The sequence below is a fragment of the Penicillium coprophilum genome (genome assembly GCF_028826855.1).
Source record: "Penicillium coprophilum strain IBT 35676 chromosome Unknown utg000004l_segment0_segment0, whole genome shotgun sequence".
Taxonomy (NCBI): domain Eukaryota; kingdom Fungi; phylum Ascomycota; class Eurotiomycetes; order Eurotiales; family Aspergillaceae; genus Penicillium; species Penicillium coprophilum.
The window spans coordinates 949,468-968,393 of NW_026622723.1; the positions used below are offsets into that span (position 1 = coordinate 949,468).

Below are 18,926 nucleotides of genomic sequence, written 5' to 3' on the forward strand. Positions count from 1 at the left end.
CTTTGCCATCTTCGAATATCGTATATAGTAGAGTTATAATCCCGGCATGTTTACTCTGTGAGCACTCGTATCCCATCCCTAGCTGTACTTCTACGACTAATTGTTGTTTTCCTACCTATAACACCATGAATAAGAGAGATACAGGAAAAGGACATCCGAGATCTTACATATGACGTCCCTGATATCATCTTGATGTACCTGGGGAGATGATACCGGTTCTTAGAAAGAGTCCTATCTCAATCATCAAGGGCAGAAGGATTCGGCTTTTCCGGTTTAGCAATCAATAAGCTAAGTTTGAACTTTTAAGCTAAAAGCCCAATCTACCTACAAGATGAATTACAATCAGATAATACTGGGTAGAAATAATTGAAAAATAAGACAACTCAAGCCGAAGAAATACAAGTTGGCAGATATGCTCGCGCTACATACCGCATACGCGGCCGACTATTTTCGTGAGAAGTGAAGGATATTGTACATGAATGCAAGTGGGCAAGGGAAAATGATGTTAAACAATGAGTCTCGAAACCAGTCGATGAACTATATGCTTTTCAAATGGACCCTCATCTCGCCAGTGAGTTGGACCAAATTATGAACGTTGACGTACAACCCCAGAGGCGACCCTATGGCGACTGCTTCGATTTGAGCCGGTTCATAAGGTCTGTATCAGTCACCCAGAGGCCTTGGGTTAATCATGTCTGACATGGGCTTGCTGTCAAATTTCGGTGTGATTGTGGGCTTCATCCCGATGGAGCTCCAAAATTCACTTAGAGCCAGTGCGTAAATGGTTCGCAACTCTGTAGTGGAGTATGGCTGAGCAAGCCACCGTCAAATCGATTCATTACATGGGAAAGAACCCGTGTCATCCCAAATGAAACGTTTCCCGCGGATGGAATCAACGCAAGTTTTTCAACTGGAAAGGGTCCTTGTCACCCGGTTTCTCAAAAGCGATAGATTTTTCAATGAAGTGCTGGTATGTCACTGGTGAAAACACCTTGTTGTCCAGCACCCAAGTCTGCAGCGTAGCAACATTGGTACTAGTGATCCAGTAGAGCATAAGCGCAGTTGGCATCCCTTGAGTCCAGCTGGCGAAGCCAATGTAACATGTCAAAACCACAATAAAGGTCCGCAAGCCTGTGAAAGTGACCTGCTTATACATCTCGGTCTTCGGAAGGTGCTGGATATCCTTCCAGGGCTTGACTTTCCATCCGGTCAGAACATTCCCCAAGATCGACGCAGTTAGACAAAGCGGCAGCACGCCTGTCGGGTCACCGGCCAGCAAGTCCGGAAACCAAAGGGCGCCCTCATTTGCAAGGGTGGGCTCCATGGTTAAATGCAGAGATTGAGCTGCAGAGGCAGGATCTTGCGACTCGATGAACGACGACAGCCAGGCAATGATCCCGCTATTGTTGCCACTCATCCCGCGCAAACTCTCCATGAGCGCAATAAAAACAGGAATCTGCAGTAAACCAATTGCTTTGTGCTTGCCAGAGACTCCCCAACGCTTATGAAGCTCAGCTGTTCGTTTTCTTAGATCAAGCAAAGCTTTTTTCTTTACTTCAGGAATCGTTATATTCTTGGTGGTCAGACTTCTGTAATCAGCCATATGTTTTTCTGTATATCTCTTGCTCCATGCGCTTAGAATTGGCGTTATCTTTTTTTCACGTTGGCGATGGAGTCGAGTATATGACAGGATGGGCAGCCCGACAAATGTACGAACAAGTACGGCTGTCAGAGGGATTGAGGCAGCCCATGGTAGACATGAGACATTGTGGACGCCGTGGATAAATGCGGTAGAGCCGTCTAGTGCAAGGTCAATGATGGTGGATGAGGCTGGTCTTGTTGGGTGAAATTGTCGAAATTGCGAGCGTGGCAATGGTACGGCTCGCGTTACATGTCGAGCATATGCCGAGCGGAGGGCATACATCACTGCTGGCGGGGCGACAGACAAGATAGAAAATAAATTGTAGCTCGAAAAACCGTTGCTATAGGAGTTGCGGTACGGAAATCGGATGTTTGGAAATCATCATGTGACACGTATGAGAGTACTTCATTGGCCCGATTGATCAACTTGTTGACAACAAGAGAGGGGAGCATTTTCTGACTTATCAAACAGTTTGACTTCAAATTATTTTACTATGTGTGATTTCTGATGAGGTCTCTTTAATCATTGCCTTTTCACCATGGCCCTCTTATCAAATGCCATTCTGGCCATTCTAGTTCTCACCGCCACAGCTGTCCTACTTCCGAAGCTAACAGGCGTTCTCCTCGGTCTTGTGTTTCGGGGAGTGGGTTGGCTGATATGGCGACGAACAAGAGCTCGCCGGGAATATGTGATCGCGCGGGCGCGATCTGAAGAGGATGAGCTACGCGCCTCACAGTCGAAGGGTTCAACAACTTCACCATCGCGGAACGGTGCCGAGGATGAGGATTGGGAGAAGGTGGATAGTTCAAGCCCAAGCGGGGTACAGGCATCAACTGGCAGTGTAATCAGTGGGGATACTGGTCAGGAAAACAACCGAAGTCCGGAGGACTGGGATGGGGTTATTGGGTTCTTCCACCCATTCTGGTATGGCATCTCTCTATGCATATCCAAACACACATCGCTGACTAGGTGCTACAGCAATGCCGGTGGAGGCGGGGAGCGAGTTCTTTGGGAAGCAGTACGTGCAACACAGAAGCGCTGGCCGAAGGCAATCTGTGCTATCTACACAGGCGATCACGAAGTCAATAAAGCCACGATGCTGGAAAAAGTGGAGAACCGATTCAATATTCATTTACATGCACCAACCGTAGTGCTCCTATACTTGACGACCCGCAAGTATGTTGTTAGTAGCTCATACCCTTACATGACGCTGCTGGGACAGTCGCTGGGATCACTGGTTGTTGCCTATGACGCTTTTACCCTGCTTGTGCCGGATATTTTTGTTGACACCATGGGATACGCTTTCACACTTGCTCTGAGCAAGTGGCTTTTCCCGACAGTGCCTGTTGGCGCCTATGTCCATTACCCGACCATATCAACCGATATGCTTGCCTCTCTTGATGATAAGAGTGGGGTGCAAGGGATCAATTCCGGCGCAGGGAAGGGGTGGAAAGGGAAAATCAAACGTCGATACTGGGAGCTATTTGCCAAGTTGTACGGCTGGGTCGGTCGACAGGTCGATGTTGTTATGTGCAACTCGTCGTGGACGGCAGGACATATCCGCGCGCTATGGGGCACCGGAAAGGAATGCAGCAACAACAGCGGCGACGGGACCGCATCATCGCCGGCGGTGGTGTTCCCCCCCAACAGCAGTCACAGAACTGCAATCAGATATTCCTGTTGACATGGAGAGCGAGAAGATACGCCAGCCCGTTATACTTTACATTGCTCAATTCCGACCAGAGAAGAATCACCCGCTAGTCTTGCGCTCCTTTGCGCGCTTCTTACAAGAACGAACAAACAACCCAGCCTACAAAGGCCAGCCCCCTCCACGTCTTATGCTTATTGGATCCGTGCGCCATGCCAGTCCTGATGAAACCCACATCTACAATCTGCGCCTCTTGGCGCATGAACTTCGCATCCGCGATTATACCACCTTCTTGTGCGATGCCAGCTGGCCTGCCATGCTGTCCCATCTCAGTACCGCCTCCGTTGGTGTCAATGCCATGTGGAACGAGCACTTTGGTATCTGTGTCGTGGAGTACCAAGCCGCTGGTCTCATATGTGTCACACATGACTCAGGCGGTCCACGTGAAGACATTGTCATTGATTTGGGTGATGGTGCAACTGGATTCCGAGCTGAAACAGAAGAGCAGTTTGCTGCTTCTTTCGAGGCTGCTCTTGCTCTTCCGGAGGCAGAGAAACTCGCCATGCGGCAGCGGGCTCGTCGCTCATCCCAACGGTTTACCGCAGAGGAATTCTCCCGCAAGTGGCTAGATCAAGTACAGAAGCTTGTTAGGGCGTCAAGAGTCTAACTTTGTGATACCCCCCCTTGGAAATCAACGAACGGAATTTCCATCTAGTTTAGTAGTTTGCCAAAAGAGGTCAATTCTATGATAACAGCTCTCAGAGACTGTACTTGATTCGTAGTAATCGTAAAATAGTAATAGAAGACGTGGCCAAGTCTAAGACTCGTGCATAAAACCAGACCTCTCAACTAGAGCATCTCGAGCCTTCTTATCAGAAACAGAGAATCCTTGCAATTCAATGGATGACAATGCAAATACCAAAAGGTTTCCTTTTAATCGCTATCACTGGCCTCTCCACCATCCGACTCGGCTCCATCGCCAGTATTTTGAATACCTTCAGCCATGATATACTCGGTTTGCTGAAGGGTCTTCTTAATCTCATTATTGTTGAAAACCAGCTCAGCAGGCTTCTGACCATGCTTATTCCGCACTCGAGGATCACAGCCAGCCTCACACATCATCTTGATCATGGCCTCACCCAGTTCGGCGTCCTTATCATTGGCATACCGCACTGCGATGTGCAACGGTGTGTCCTTGTCCAGCCGGGTCAACGGGTCGCATTCAAAGTATTGGATATCAAACAACGCATCCATGGTGTCATCTGACCATTCAAGAAAGAGTTAGCTTCTGTAAGAGATGGGGATTGAGGAAGTGGCAAAATAAACACGTACAGCTGCCGTACTGGGCACAGATGTGCAATGCGTGATTTCCCATAGAGTCTGTCACCTCATTGAAGAATTGTGCCACTTGCTCATTTGATTTCTCTTCCATTGCGTTCAACACTTGCTCAATTAATTGGGGTTGATCCCGGCGGCAGGCCTCCACGACCAGCTCGCGGGGTGATGCGCCCTAAATCATAGTAGTGTTAGCGTTGATTTTAAGCATGGATCTGGTGACCAGTATTCACCTCATCAGCCATCTCTGTATATGGGTTCACAAAGTCCGGAATACCCGAAAGTGAAGTCGGTAGTACAGGAATTGGTGCTCAGCTGTGATAGGACGCGAGGAGCTAGTTGTGACAAGAGTCAGGCGTTTTGTATGATATTTTGGTGATCAAAATGAATCTGTGAGTGATCCAGAATATGTATGTACAAGCTGGTCTGTCGGTTCAAACAGGCTTTCAAGTTCCTGGCAAACACTACAGGTTATGGAGTTGTTCCCCAGGGACATGCCACACGCGGGCCTCCCGGATATATAATACTCCGTGGTTTAGCCGCGCGCCTAGATCTCTTATCATCGACAGTGATGTTCTGCACCTGACAGGGACTACGATATATAGCTGCTGAGGATCTAACTTTCTCCTGATATAGCTGTCTAACACTTTCTTAACTTTACCTGCTGCGTCCTCCAGTCAGATCATCGAGATGCTAGTCTGTATGTTCTATCTCCAAGTTAACAGTGTCCAGTCACAGTCCAGAACAGAAGCTGATTTTTCTCTCCAGTCTGCCCAAATTGCAGCAATGCGCTCACCATCTCCAAAGCGGACTCGAGCACAAGATTTCCTGCGGGTGTGAACCGCTTCGAATGCCGCGTCTGTCCCTATGAAGCCCCGATAGACAAGAACTATTTCGAGAAGAAAAGCATGAAGCAAAAGGAAGTGGACGATGTCTTTGGTGGCAAGGAGGAGTTTGCCAATGCCGACAGTGTTGGCAGTAAGTTTTTCCTGTCATCTGTCAGAAATGACATGTCCGTCGAGACATACAAGGCTGACATGCTCTCTTTTTTACACTTGCAGCTCAATGCCCCGCCGAAAGCTGCAATGGGGAACGTGCGTACTTCTTCCAGCTGCAGATTCGTAGTGCAGATGAACCGATGACTACATTCTTAAAGGTATGTTTTTCTCCTTACGTACAACGTGAGGTACCCGTGTCTGACAGCTATAGTGTACTTCGTGTGGTGCTCGGTGGAGAGAAAATTAGACCTGGGCAACGAGGCTGGGAACAAGTACTTTTTTTTTTTTTTTGGCTTTCATATCTATTACAGCGAGGCGAAAATGGCGCATTTACTAGGCCTTTGGGGGGAGGCGTTGGTTGTAGCTCAAAACTATCAAGTTGAGACGATACCCAAATTGATCGACGTCACAGCCCAGTGCACAGATTATTTTGCGATCAGCGGAAACTTTTTTCGGACCTGGATCTAGCTCTCTTGTTTGCATTTCATGCTCTTTCTTTTAGCTCATATTTATTGTGGTGGTTAGCATGACTGTTATCTATAAATACAATTGGCCTAGTACAAATGTAGAGCCCGACATTGATTTCTGCCTACATGTGAATCATTGTGGGCGAAAAAAAAAAAAATATCCTACATGCATGACATTGTTAGTGGGATGATTTGGCGGTGAGAATGTTGCCCCTCACCCGCGGGGCTGAGGCAAAAGAGAAGGGAAAAAAAGTGAAAAAATGATTGAGATTGTTCTAATCGCCACAGTACAAGGCCGGGAAGAGAAAAAAACACACCAAATGCGTAAAGTAAACAATGCAAACCCAAAGGATTCTCACCCAACCACTCTGCGTTGCTGCCCAGTTCGAGCGTTTAGAGCCACAGAGTGGGCTGGGACGGAGATGAAAAAAAAAAATTCGCACCGAGTGGAGTGCCGTGGCAGGACAAAACCAGGGAAACGGAGGGGTGTTTCAAGCAAAGAGGTAGATAGTACTTGACAAGGTATGTGTAAGTCCATGTTGTAGGAAGTACATGTACTTAATCCCTCCCACCCACTTTGAAAAATCTGCGTACACGGCTAAGTGCTTGAGCCAATCAGAGGTCATACCCAAAGAGGGCTTTGCCCCACCTGCTGACTCGCCTCGCTCGCTTGCCCCTCCATATAAGGAATTCCCCTCCTCCCCCTCCCACAGTCTTTTCTTTCTTCCTCTCGTCTGCTACAGTGAGTATTCCTTGACCCCCTACTGCTTTTCAAGCTCTCTCTCCTTCGACTCTTTACTGATTGCATTTGCTCAGTACCTCTACGCGTTCTGCCGTAGTCTCTGAGCAATTTTTCCACAGATTTTTTCTAGTATCTTACAAAGAACTACAAAAAGTTAAACCGTCATCATGGGGTATGTGATTACTCTCCTTTTCAGGAACGAAATTGAGACTGACTTCAAACAGTAAGGAAGAGCGTTCCCACATCAACATCGTCGTTATCGGCCATGTCGATTCCGGCAAGTCTACCACCACTGGTCACATGATCTACAAGTGTGGTGGTATTGACCAGCGTACCATCGAGAAGTTCGAGAAGGAGGCTGCTGAGCTCGGAAAGGGTTCTTTCAAGTACGCCTGGGTTCTTGACAAACTCAAGGCCGAGCGTGAGCGTGGTATCACCATCGATATCGCCCTCTGGAAGTTCCAGACCGCTAAGTACGAGGTCACCGTCATCGGTAAGAGAGTTTCCTACTCACCATCGCCATACATGTTACTAATCTCTCCTTACAGATGCCCCCGGTCACCGTGATTTCATCAAGAACATGATCACTGGTACCTCCCAGGCCGATTGCGCTATCCTCATCATTGCCTCCGGTACTGGTGAGTTCGAGGCTGGTATCTCCAAGGATGGCCAGACCCGTGAGCACGCTCTGCTTGCCTTCACCCTCGGTGTTAAGCAGCTCATCGTTGCCCTCAACAAGATGGATACCTGCAAGTGGTCCGAGGATCGTTACAACGAGATTGTCAAGGAGACCTCCTCCTTCATCAAGAAGGTCGGCTACAACCCCAAGGCCGTTCCCTTCGTCCCCATCTCCGGCTTCAACGGCGACAACATGCTTGAGCCCTCCCCCAACTGCCCCTGGTACAAGGGTTGGGAGAAGGAGACCAAGGCTGGCAAGTCCACCGGAAAGACCCTTCTCGAGGCCATTGACGCCATCGAGCCCCCCGTCCGTCCCTCCAACAAGCCCCTCCGTCTTCCCCTCCAGGATGTGTACAAGATCTCCGGTATTGGCACAGTTCCCGTCGGTCGTGTCGAGACTGGTATCATCTCTCCCGGCATGATCGTCACCTTCGCCCCCGCCAACGTCACCACTGAAGTTAAGTCCGTTGAGATGCACCACCAGCAGCTCAAGGCCGGTAACCCCGGTGACAACGTCGGCTTCAACGTCAAGAACGTGTCCGTCAAGGAGGTTCGCCGCGGTAACGTCGCTTCCGACTCCAAGAACGACCCCGCTGCCGGCTGTGACTCCTTCAACGCCCAGGTCATTGTCCTCAACCACCCTGGTCAGGTCGGCGCTGGATACGCTCCCGTCCTCGATTGCCACACTGCCCACATTGCTTGCAAGTTCGCTGAGCTCCTCGAGAAGATCGATCGCCGTACCGGTAAGGCCACTGAGACTTCCCCCAAGTTCATCAAGTCCGGTGATGCCGCTATCGTCAAGATGGTTCCCTCCAAGCCCATGTGTGTTGAGGCCTTCACCGACTACCCCCCTCTCGGTCGTTTCGCCGTCCGTGACATGCGTCAGACCGTCGCCGTCGGTGTCATCAAGTCCGTTGTGAAGAACGCTGGTGGCGCTGGTAAGGTCACCAAGGCCGCTACCAAGGCTGGTAAGAAATAAATGATTCTCGGATGATACTCATTATGCCGTGATGATTTTTTTCTTTTCAAAAACAATTACTTGATGGAAGGTAGATTTGCTGTGTAGTTGATCAAAATGACTACCCACATTTTTATGACTCAATTTGTTCCCAATTCTTTGTTTCTCCGTAAACATGTAATAGCGTAGACGAGGATCTGTAGAGTAGTCGATCGACTCTGGTAGTGTTTTCCTATCGTGGGTTACTTTGGATCCCGTCTGTGGGTATGTCTTCAGCTTAGTGAAACTGCGATAGAAAAGTCCTCTGCGACCATGTTCCATGCACGATGTATCCCGCATCCCCATAATATTGAAAATTTAGCCCCAGGTTATCTCGTCCAACTATTGATTACCCATGCATGTCTAGTCGTTCGACTTCAATTTTCTATTCCCATTTTGTCACCCCATTCATTCATCAAGCAATATCAAGAATTAGAACCATCTCCAATCTAGAAGCTAACTATGGATCAGTCTTATCCTGACTTGGTGTAAGCCTATTCAGGGTTAAGATATATATATATTTGACCCTTTTCGATTGCCAGAAAGGCTTCTGAGCACCCAGAAACACATATTCCGTCATATGAGTACATGCAACGGCTCGTATATCGAATATCGAATAGATACAATGTACACAATATATACACATATATACACATGTATACACGTGTGGCCTTGGGAAGACAGGCTCAATGAATAAACCCGATTGAGACCATGATTATCAAAGTGACTAATATTCAGAACCCAGGGCGTTATACACAGTACTCTAAGCATATACGTATATCCAAGCCAGTCTCGATTTCCATCTTAACCTTGAATTAGGTCCGTCCCAAAATCAGACCCAATTCAAATATACGAACCTACGCTTCAAATCCCATCAAATTGGCTGTAAGTATGACGACTGGGGTATTAGAGCTGATTGTGGTTGCCGTAGTGAGGGGTCCGTAGTCAGATGGTGTGATCAGCAAAGTGGAAATCGAAATTTTACGAGGTAGACAAGTAGTTCGGTTCGGTGTCTAAGTTGGAGTTGATACAGTGCTGGTGTAATTCTTGAATCCAGTCATTTTTGGCCGAGGTTGAATGAATCTGTCGGCGTGAGGCTAACCGGCCTACAGCGCAAATATATCCCTTGACACGATCAGGTTGAGAGATATTGAGTGTCCGCAGTATATCTACCCAGTCATTGAGGTATCCACTACAAACTTGAATGTTAATGCTGCCCCAGAGATGTTCAGGTGACAAGTAGACTAAGGAAGGTGAGGGCGGATAGTCTTGTCATGGTGGATTGATTCACAGTGGGAGAGACAGTAGGGGAGAAGATTGTTTCAAGCTCATTAAGGCCTGTACGCCCTCCAGAGCTTCATCTCTTAAGGCTGACAATAATATAGCTTGGACCATCAGTCGCACTCCGTGATAAATACTACTTACTTACATAGGTATAGTCTTGCTAGCTGTCACAAGCAACGAATGGAAGGAGCATGAGATACTGTTTGCACATGCGAGCATCGGCCAGACATATCTCACTGTGGGCAAGTTTTCTTCCTTCCAAAGGCCGGATCTATGATGCTTTCTAGTATCATATTTGGCGCTGACGAATGCGCTCGATGCAAGGATGAATTCACCATCGAACACGATGAGCTCTGCTCTTGACTATTCAGAACCGAGTCGCCTACCTACATTCTACCTTGGATATCCCTGGCCACTTTTATAGCTAAAGAGGTCGGTGGCCTGTGAGCTAAATCATCAACATTCATGTGAAGTTGACATGCCACAGCAGGTCTATAGAAGTCCATTGCAAGCGTGCCTGCTTGGAACTTTATTTACGATCATAGATCTTTGAGAATTGATATCCATTTATCTCCAGGGCTGAACGGTACTATGTCAATTTCTTGCAAAACACCTGTAGTCATGGCTTGGTGATTAAGATGGAAATCATTTATTAAATAGCTAATCCGTGCAATTAGCCAAATGTGGCTTTATTGTAAGACTACGTTGAACTGGAATCAAGCGACAATATAGAGCGCAGAATACTGCCATAATGATAATCGACCTCAATTAAGGGCATGAGCACTCACGGGCATGAGCACGTTCAAGAGTCCACAATGCGTTATGGTCCTCAGTTTCAAACTATATATCGATGAGTAAAGTAGCGAACATTGGTCAAATGTACTTGAATGACCTATCGTATCGTGGGTATCAAGTTGGCAGATACCTACATGTAGTATGTATCCCTATGTTATCACAGTGTGCCAATCAAACATAAATCAATCACTCTTCCTCATACTCCTCAGAGTCAGAATCTTCCTCCTCTTCTTGATTAGCGTCACGCCTGGAAGACCGTCTTGGCCCCGAGCTCCGCGGCACTTCATTTGTCTCCCCACTCCCATGGCCCTGAACATCTCCATCCGCATCGCTAGCATTATCCACTCCACTAGCTCGTATCGTCGCCGGCTCAATCCCAAGACTCCTTCCAAGCTTCGCTTCGAAGTCCTCGAGGTCTTCCCTCTGGAGTTGAGTCAAGCTCTCATGGTCATCCTGATTTTTCCCATAAACAGTTCGCACAAGACCCGCCACACCACCAGTCCCAACCTCAATTTTACCCCGCGGCCCAAGAACATACTCGATGACCTCTTCACCACCATCCATCTCCCGCGTCCTGATAATGTAACCTTCCTTACATAGCCGCTGTAGCAGTTTATCCGTGCGGTCGACCGGCGTAGCAACCTCGGCGTTTGTGCGCGTTAGGTACCGGTCAAGTTTCTGCTCAGCCAGGGTACCGCCGTTCAGCACAATCAACGCTATTATGAAGCTGTACAGGCCTGTATATGTGCTTTCGGTGTAGAGAGAGGGTGCCTTCGTTGGAATGAGAATATCCGGGGAACGGTATGGGAGCGGCAAGGTGGTCGTAACGATCCAGGACTTATTAGCCGAGGAAGGTTTTTCAGTTTTTTGCGCGGCTGTTGTACAGGATGTCAGTAGTGATTACATAGGCATAGCATAAATCTGCAACAAAGAAAAGCAAGACGGAACTCAACTCACCTCTTCGTTGGGTGACGGTGATCTTTTCTCGCGCCGGTAACTCCGTCATTTGCATACCAAACCGCTGTTTCAGTTGCTGCTGCGCCTGCTGAAAAACACTTTGGAACTGCCGTGAGCCCTGCTCGCCCAGCACTTTGGCGCTGATGTCGTTGCGTCGGATCGGAAGCCGCGAGTACTCGCTTGCTATGGCGAGCCGTACCATTTTCTTGACCATTGCATCGGTGCTCGTTGGTGCGCTTGATCCGTCATCGTCGCTGTCTGGTGCGGATGAGTCGGATTCTTCGCTTTGTCTTCTGCGCCGACGCGCGCTTGGGGTTGACTCGGTCTCTGATGCGTTGGTCTGGGGATGCAGGTTAGTTGGTGGATAACTCGAATGGGATTTGAGGTTACGTACCCGTCTTTTGCGATTTGACGACATTTTTATTATGTGGGAATGGTGATGAGTTGCAGATGGCTTTGGGAAGACGCGACGCGATAGAACTATTTTACCCCATCGGGGCTGCCCAGGTGGTCTGTGCATTGGCCTTATCAATGGTTCTTTGTTCCAGCAAATGCGTTTGGAGGTCAGTCTTCTTATTTTAGGGCTTATTTCGTGGACTGTCTTTGTGAGCTATTAGATAAAGAACATAATCTGCAGTATCTATATGAATGGAGGGTTGTACATTGATTAAACCCAGTAAATTAGCGTTAGGTTACAACGCCCATCGATAGATCTCGAACTAAATACACAAGAGGCAACACACACAGAGCAGCGACAAGGTATCATTTTCTCTAAAAGAATAGAAAAAGCAAAAAAGAAACGCCCCAAAAGCTCAAAGAGATCTAAAATCAGTTGCTGTTTTTCTCATTGACAACTTCCTTCGCTTCCTCCTTCTTGGTCTGGAGGAAAGCGCTAGCCCAAGCCAGCGATTCCTGCGACAGAACCAAGCTGGTGGTCACAACAGCCTTGCCTGAAGCGAAGATGCCATCGCCACCACACTTTTTGTACTCAGAGCCATAGATATCGAAGACATGATGCTTGACGTCACCGGCGACGCGGACAGGCAGCGAGGCACTGTTGTAGATGGAACCGCGCAGCTTCTGGGTTTCCTCCTTGATGATAGGGAAGCGGTTGTCGATCTGGGTAAGACCCTTGTCACCGAGAGAGTCGGCACGGGCTAGGTAGGGAGCGACATAGCTGTAGGGAGTAGAAAAAAAGGGTAGAACGGGTTTGGCGAGACGGGTGTAGCCTTGGTCGGCGTATTCGAGGGACTTGGCCCCGTAGGGGTTGCCCTTGTAATAGGAGATGGAGTCAGAGACGATAGGGTAGGAAGTGAGATGCTAAATCAGGGAGAATGTCAGTATGGGCTAATTCTGGGTGTAGTTCTGCGTTGTGGTGTTGGGCTGTAGTGGGGGTGTACATACATCAAGGAACTGCGAGTAGTGCTTCTCGCCGTTGACAACCGGTTCACCCATTTTGTTTTCTGCGTGGGGCATAGAGATAGTATTATGAGTATGAAGTATAGTAGTGATTCAGAAGAGAAAAGAGAGAAAGAGAGAGGAATAAATTGGGTTGTATAGAAAAATAGGATTTTCACATGTGATTGCGCTGTCATTATGCAATGGGTCCTACCGCAATCGCCTCATTGCAATACATCGTACATAGTATTTTCGGCTGGTTATTTTGATTGCTCATTTTCGCTCTCTGCTTTGTATAATTTCCCCCTATTTCCTGTCTTTTCTTGTGGAAGAAAAAAGGGCTCAACAGCCCCAAGTTCCAAGTGATGCCCCCACGCCAATGCGCCATTGACTTTGAGCATTATGCACTGCAAGCGTCAGAGCAATTGAACTCCTATGGCTAATTATAGCTATATATATAGGTATTAACATGTTCTATCCTATACCAAATATACATTGAATTGCAAAAAAAAATCGGAAAAATACCACATGCAATCATAGGTGAATTTGTGATAAGCTGTTTTCGCATGTGATTGCGGGTCTGATGCGAAAACGCCGTGTGGTTCCACCTGTATAATCTTCTATCACATCTATTCTGTCTCTTATAGCGCTTGCAAGGTGTTCATCTCTTATTACATTCCAAGCTTCTAAGAGTTTGATATTGAAGTGAGGGATGACTTCGCAAGATAAACCCTGTTTTCACCCCCGGGGCCGTTTCGCCGTTCCCCGTTGGACAAACCTGCTTATCTGCACCCTATAAGAAAACTGCCCAGGCAGTGGCCGCAGATGGCTGGCCGGGACATGTTAGAATATGACTGACGCTTCGGCTTCGAGCTTCTGCGAGCCTAGGCCGTCTGCGTATGCATTAGCGACTCTAGTGATGTACCCACCCATTGGCCTGAGCGTCGGCCCCTTGTACTCTTGCCGGGAATACGTAACGGCTTCCGGTGCAAATGTAGGAGGGGTAAAACATTACGCAAGGTCCTAGTCGGGTTGAATATCGAACCCCCGGCCCCCGGGTGTGCGACGGGCCAAAGGAGCTGTCGTTGATTCATCCGAATCTCGGCGCTTGATGTGACGATGAAATGGCTATAGTACTATGGTCATACTATATTTACTAGCACGGTCAGTTTGTGTGAAGGTTAGGAAGTACCTTGGCACTTCGCATCTATCCAACTTGTGCTCCTTAGATCAATATAACCGGCTACGAAAATGCGGAATCGATATTCGGTTCGACTATCAGGGTAAGCCGGGTGGTGGCCAGACTTCTCAAACTTATGGTCGGCATATGAAAAATTGAATGTGTCCACCGGAGATAGACATGTCTTGAGCATTATAATGTAAAGCCGGGGCGGCGAACTTTTTGTTTTTCTCCTGGCTTTTTTGTACTCCTTCACTCAGACGAACTTGGATTGCGGCGATCGACTGATAACCCACTCGATTAAGCTACTATGCAGATCCCTGTATATCGTGGGTCTTGACCAGCACGGTTGTCTCAACATCTACAAAGTACAACCCTTGTTCTCTCTGTTTATTAAAAGGATCACTACTCATAGATTATGTATCTTTGCTCTCGAAGCTAGAAGGATATGGGTTATAAAGTTTTGCAGTGAGAATATCCCTAATCAATTCAGACTGTGGCAAGCACGCCACTCCATTTTGACTTTTGATGTACAATCGAGCTGAATTTGCGAGAATGTTGCATCTCAGAAAACTCCGGGTGGCGGACTTGGAATATCTCTCTACGTGGGAAGGTGGCGTCTCGGTTAGCCTTACGAACATCTAGCGTCGTGGAGGCCCGTGACCCGCTGTTAGCATGTTCACCGTAGAGTGCGAGGGTATCCATTTCACATGCAAACCGAGCTGTCATTTAGCGTTGGAGCTCTAGACATCAAGGGTTCAATTATGTTGCCTTTAGAGATTGGGATTGGTTGATTCGGGTGATGATCACATGAAATGTTTTTTTTGTTTTGTTCTGTGCCTACAGGGTTTGGTCTATTGATACATAGACATTCAATTGTGATCAACCGTGCCGGAAGCTAGTGCCCTCGAAGCGCTTTGCCCTTGACTTGGCAGTTGTTAGCCAAATCGACTCTGAAGGAAAATACCACGTCAAGTGTGCCAAGGGAATTAGCTGTCGGAAGTGTACCACGCATTATTTTGTGTATTTTATTGTCGCTTTGTTGTCTAGATCGTGCCACTCGACAAGTTGAGAGAAACCCCGAGCTTCACATCTTGATACTATCATATGATACATCTTAGTCACTGGACTATTGTACCTGAGTATAGCTATCCACTCCAAATATGACAATGTAGCAGGAATCTTTGTTTTTAGTGTGCGGACTCGCGCTTTATATTTGTGGAAATATGATAGTTCCAACGAGACTTTGGCAGTCCTCATCTTCGTATCTCATGTGGATGCAATCCAGCACCTGTGGTACTATAGATATCGGTCCTACTCTTTACGTTATTTGTAGGTAAACCCTCACTCCGTACTTGCTATACCATATTTTCAGAAAGATCAGTTCGACAATAGACTGCATTTAACGTGAATATAAACTTGGGGGAGGGGAAAATATACACTAGGTTCGAGAAACAAGAGAGCTGAACATACACTACAGGTTGCTCGTAAGGTGATATCCCCCCATTCACGATAGTTATTGTTCACCTCTTCAAGAGCTGAAGGGGTAGTGGAGTGTTGAGAAATCGCAGTGGACTTGTCGTACTGCTCAACACATCTGTGGAAATGCCCCTATATTTTAGAAACATACGATCTCGCATGCGCTGTGGCAATTCCATCTTAGCTGAGGTGGAGCACGATCGGTTACGGCTAGCTGGAGGGATATCATCTTAACGGGCCCCTTCCGAGACGTGCATGAACCCCAATTGAGCGAGATTATTGCATGAGTGCTCAGGACCAAGAATGGAAGCATCCTCACGACTGATGACACCAGGTCGATTGTTTGTCGTTTGGGAGAGACATGTTCCAAGGAGCGATAGGATCCTCCCCGGCAGGAGTATGTAAGGGCACTTTGAGAACAACATCAAAATGGCCAACAGCGGGCGAGTCCTGCTGAAGAATCAACTTCCAAAGATGCCAAAAGCTCGTGTCAATCATGTGTTGGCCTGTGTTGGCACGGAGCCGCCAAAAGTACAGGAATCTTTTAGCCTTGATCTTCACCTCTGCTACCTGGAAAGGCGGGACCGGAACCTCGTGAAGGAATCTCTCGGGCAGATCGGCTAGGCTCTCGAACTCGTTCTGGACCTGCACCCACTTTTCCTTATATCGTTCTTCGAAGAGCTCTGTCCACCGCGGGCATACACCGCTGTCAGCTAGTCCCGCGGACATCTCCCAGATGAAATATTCAGCGTTAATCCATTTGTCGATACTAACCTTCACATTTAAAAGCGAAGCAGTGTCACGGCACACGTTGCAGTGCATGAGGACACGAGGTCTGGCTCGCACGGCTACCATGGGCATGTTGTAGTAGGGATGAACCTCGTTGTCCGCCCATTCCTCGCTTGCGTCCTCGTAGATAGTTTTTAGAGGGAAGGGCATTGTTATAGACACTAGATGACTGGCGATTTATTGACTCGTAGTTTGGTATGTGCCTTGTTCGTGTTCGGGTAGTTGCTCGAAATGACAGCTCAATGGTGATTAGATGATATGGGCAGAAGATGGGGAGCCATCCAGGTGGATTATATACTTCCTATGTATGGATTGTATCAACTAGGAATGAAAGGTCTGAGGCCATGGATGCCATGATAGAAAGAAGACAATGAGTATAAAGAATGTGTTGCTCTTATCTCGAAACTTATGTCGAGAATAGTATCCAAAGACCATTGTCCCCTTGTTTACTAGCGAGAGTAGGACCAGGGTGTGCCGATTATCCATTGAATCAAAGGAGCTCTTTGTTTGGATCGCATGTAGATAGAACATTGTAGGGATCTAGAACCTTCAAGGCTGCAATGTAGGCAGAATAGCAGCACAGGCACAGATACTGCATGTTTTTGAAGTGCGTTCAAGTTTTAGACGTGCTAGTGTTGAATACCTTGCAAGCGATGATGTCTATATGGCTGAGGTATGATATATCTATCTTCGCGGGGGCAGGGTTCACATGTGGTAGGAAGAGAACCTATAATTGCATCTCACAGCACGGATGTGAGGACCTAGACCAATCTTGGGGACTTTCTCGACTTAAACTTCGAGAAGGCCGAGCCCTCATTCGAAACGATAAGGATTACTCAAGTGAGAGGGCATCTAGCGCTTCCATCCAGGGTACAAGCAATTGCTTTTTTGAGAACTACGATCACGCATTATGAGTGGACATGGATACATCAATCGTAGCAATGACACCATGGAATTGGAGGACCTGGGACAAACCACATAGCTACAAGGCCATACACCGACGCGGAAACGATCTGTGATGAAATGACAGACCAGATTTGTTCCCGGCCTATGGGAAATAGGGAATATGTCGACCAATGCTCAGGTGATAGACAATATTGATTTTGAGATAATTGTTCATTTTCCATTTCATTCAGACGGACACCAGGTATGGAAGTGGCGTCCCCGTTAAAACTGGAGTTCATCGATACATTCACGAATCTGTTTCCAGCCATGGTATATGTTTTCCCATCCCATGCTCGCAGGGACCGAATGTGCTCGATGGTTTTTCGACCTCGCCTTCACCTAGACCCGTGCGCTCAAAACGACAAAACGCCCAAGTAAACCGTTTAGAAACCTGTTCTGGAGTATTAGTGTCGAGTTCCAAAGTAAATTTAGATTTGTATCCCGAGAAAAACGTACGCAGGGCAGTGAAGAACCAACGGTTCTTTCCGCTGGTGTAACGGTCCTCAAGGGCCTTCTTGATGGTCTTCTTGGCGTCCTCGCGCTGGGAGACCTCCTTGAAGGTGTCGTTGGTGACGGTACCCTTGAGACCCTCGAGCTCGAGAGTGTAACGAGTGGGCATCAAGTGGTTGTAGTTGACGACCTTGATGAAGGGCTTGATGCGGCTGCGGCGGTCGACGAGCTTCTTGCCCATACCACGGGTAACCTTGAGGGGGTAACGCTCGATACCGGCGACGATGGCGTAGGAGAAGGGGTGCGACTTGGAGCCAGCATCAACGGGCTGGACAATGACGACCTATAAAGTCGAAGAAAAATGCCTGATTAGCACTCCGAATTTTTTTTTTTGAATTGTTGCGCAGTCCTCCATGTTGCGTTGTGCTCTTTTCAAATCTCGAGTCTTTCGCTTCCAATTCGTTCGCATCCTTCCATTCTTCTCGTGCTCAATTCGGGAGGATCAGGATCTTGTCGTACCTTCTTACCGGCGTAGCGGCCACGGGTGATGATGGCCACACGGCCCACTTTCATGACTGTAACAAATCCGTCAGCATATATATCGCAGGGTGAGTCGAATAGTGAAGACGTACACTTCATTTTGAAGGTCCCGGGGGCGGCGAGGATGGGTGGTTGTCGAGATACGGAACGGTCAAGATCGAAGTATTCGTTTTTGCGGATGTGAGGTAGAGGGTTTCAGGGCACAGTAGCGATTTGTGTGCTGTGGATTGATTGGTCGACTTACCGACAGGTGGCGACTAGTATGCTTTCGGATAGTTTCCCCATCGGGCCCGGATCAAATGATGACATAATCGATATGGTCACCCGTGGTGGATGGCAAAGCCCACCATACCTCCATGTAGTGGTGGGCCCCCACCGGATAGCGAATTGTCACCAGATACTCCATGCTCCATACGCCGTACTGCATTCTAAAGATAAGTATCCTTTATATATGTACGGAGTAGTAACACCATAGAAAAGGCACCTACACTCGATATCATCTAACGAATGTTTTCTTATCCCTCAGACTAGCTAGGGATAATATAGGAAGGTAAATAGAGTGTTGATCAGATCCTACTTACCCAGTATTAAACTTGGGAAGA

General features: G+C 47.7%; 9 protein-coding genes across 9 annotated transcripts; 3 read left to right on the forward strand and 6 right to left on the reverse strand.

The window, feature by feature from the left end:
* Positions 1–892: 892 nt before the first annotated feature.
* On the reverse strand, positions 893–1,603 carry N7500_004776 (putative mitochondrial export translocase Oxa2; the record flags this gene model as incomplete). Its single annotated transcript, XM_056675921.1, has 1 exon — positions 893–1,603. The coding sequence occupies one exon, from the start codon at positions 1,601–1,603 to the stop codon at positions 893–895; it is 711 nt and encodes a 236-aa protein (XP_056530921.1).
* A 577-nt stretch (positions 1,604–2,180) lies between these two features.
* N7500_004777 (alpha-1,2-mannosyltransferase ALG11) lies at positions 2,181–3,957 on the forward strand (the record flags this gene model as incomplete). Its single annotated transcript, XM_056675922.1, has 3 exons — positions 2,181–2,566; positions 2,621–3,294; positions 3,386–3,957. The coding sequence occupies 3 exons, from the start codon at positions 2,181–2,183 to the stop codon at positions 3,955–3,957; spliced, it is 1,632 nt and encodes a 543-aa protein (XP_056530922.1).
* A 266-nt stretch (positions 3,958–4,223) lies between these two features.
* N7500_004778 (ankyrin repeat-containing protein ANK1) lies at positions 4,224–4,870 on the reverse strand (the record flags this gene model as incomplete). Its single annotated transcript, XM_056675923.1, has 3 exons — positions 4,224–4,552; positions 4,623–4,800; positions 4,859–4,870. The coding sequence occupies 3 exons, from the start codon at positions 4,868–4,870 to the stop codon at positions 4,224–4,226; spliced, it is 519 nt and encodes a 172-aa protein (XP_056530923.1).
* A 445-nt stretch (positions 4,871–5,315) lies between these two features.
* Positions 5,316–5,870, forward strand: N7500_004779 (DNA-directed RNA polymerase III core subunit RPC11; the record flags this gene model as incomplete). Its single annotated transcript, XM_056675924.1, has 4 exons — positions 5,316–5,325; positions 5,394–5,603; positions 5,687–5,781; positions 5,835–5,870. The coding sequence occupies 4 exons, from the start codon at positions 5,316–5,318 to the stop codon at positions 5,868–5,870; spliced, it is 351 nt and encodes a 116-aa protein (XP_056530924.1).
* A 1,129-nt stretch (positions 5,871–6,999) lies between these two features.
* On the forward strand, positions 7,000–8,489 carry N7500_004780 (translation elongation factor EF-1 alpha; the record flags this gene model as incomplete). The annotated part of the gene is made up of 3 exons (XM_056675925.1): positions 7,000–7,004; positions 7,057–7,325; positions 7,381–8,489. 3 exons carry the CDS (start codon positions 7,000–7,002, stop codon positions 8,487–8,489), a joined length of 1,383 nt encoding a protein of 460 aa, XP_056530925.1.
* Positions 8,490–10,772: 2,283 nt separating this feature from the next.
* On the reverse strand, positions 10,773–11,961 carry N7500_004781 (MAGE domain-containing protein; the record flags this gene model as incomplete). Its single annotated transcript, XM_056675926.1, has 3 exons — positions 10,773–11,461; positions 11,544–11,883; positions 11,938–11,961. The coding sequence occupies 3 exons, from the start codon at positions 11,959–11,961 to the stop codon at positions 10,773–10,775; spliced, it is 1,053 nt and encodes a 350-aa protein (XP_056530926.1).
* Positions 11,962–12,371: 410 nt separating this feature from the next.
* Positions 12,372–12,998, reverse strand: N7500_004782 (putative pathogenesis associated protein Cap20; the record flags this gene model as incomplete). The annotated part of the gene is made up of 2 exons (XM_056675927.1): positions 12,372–12,863; positions 12,948–12,998. 2 exons carry the CDS (start codon positions 12,996–12,998, stop codon positions 12,372–12,374), a joined length of 543 nt encoding a protein of 180 aa, XP_056530927.1.
* Positions 12,999–15,915: 2,917 nt separating this feature from the next.
* On the reverse strand, positions 15,916–16,539 carry N7500_004783 (uncharacterized protein; the record flags this gene model as incomplete). Its single annotated transcript, XM_056675928.1, has 1 exon — positions 15,916–16,539. One exon carries the CDS (start codon positions 16,537–16,539, stop codon positions 15,916–15,918), a length of 624 nt encoding a protein of 207 aa, XP_056530928.1.
* Positions 16,540–17,581: 1,042 nt separating this feature from the next.
* On the reverse strand, positions 17,582–18,585 carry N7500_004784 (60S ribosomal eL27 domain-containing protein; the record flags this gene model as incomplete). The annotated part of the gene is made up of 4 exons (XM_056675929.1): positions 18,417–18,585; positions 18,304–18,359; positions 17,791–18,127; positions 17,582–17,730 (listed from the first exon to the last, which is right to left on the reverse strand). The coding sequence occupies exons 1-4, from the start codon at positions 18,421–18,423 to the stop codon at positions 17,582–17,584; spliced, it is 549 nt and encodes a 182-aa protein (XP_056530929.1). The 5' UTR covers positions 18,424–18,585.
* Positions 18,586–18,926: the final 341 nt, after the last annotated feature.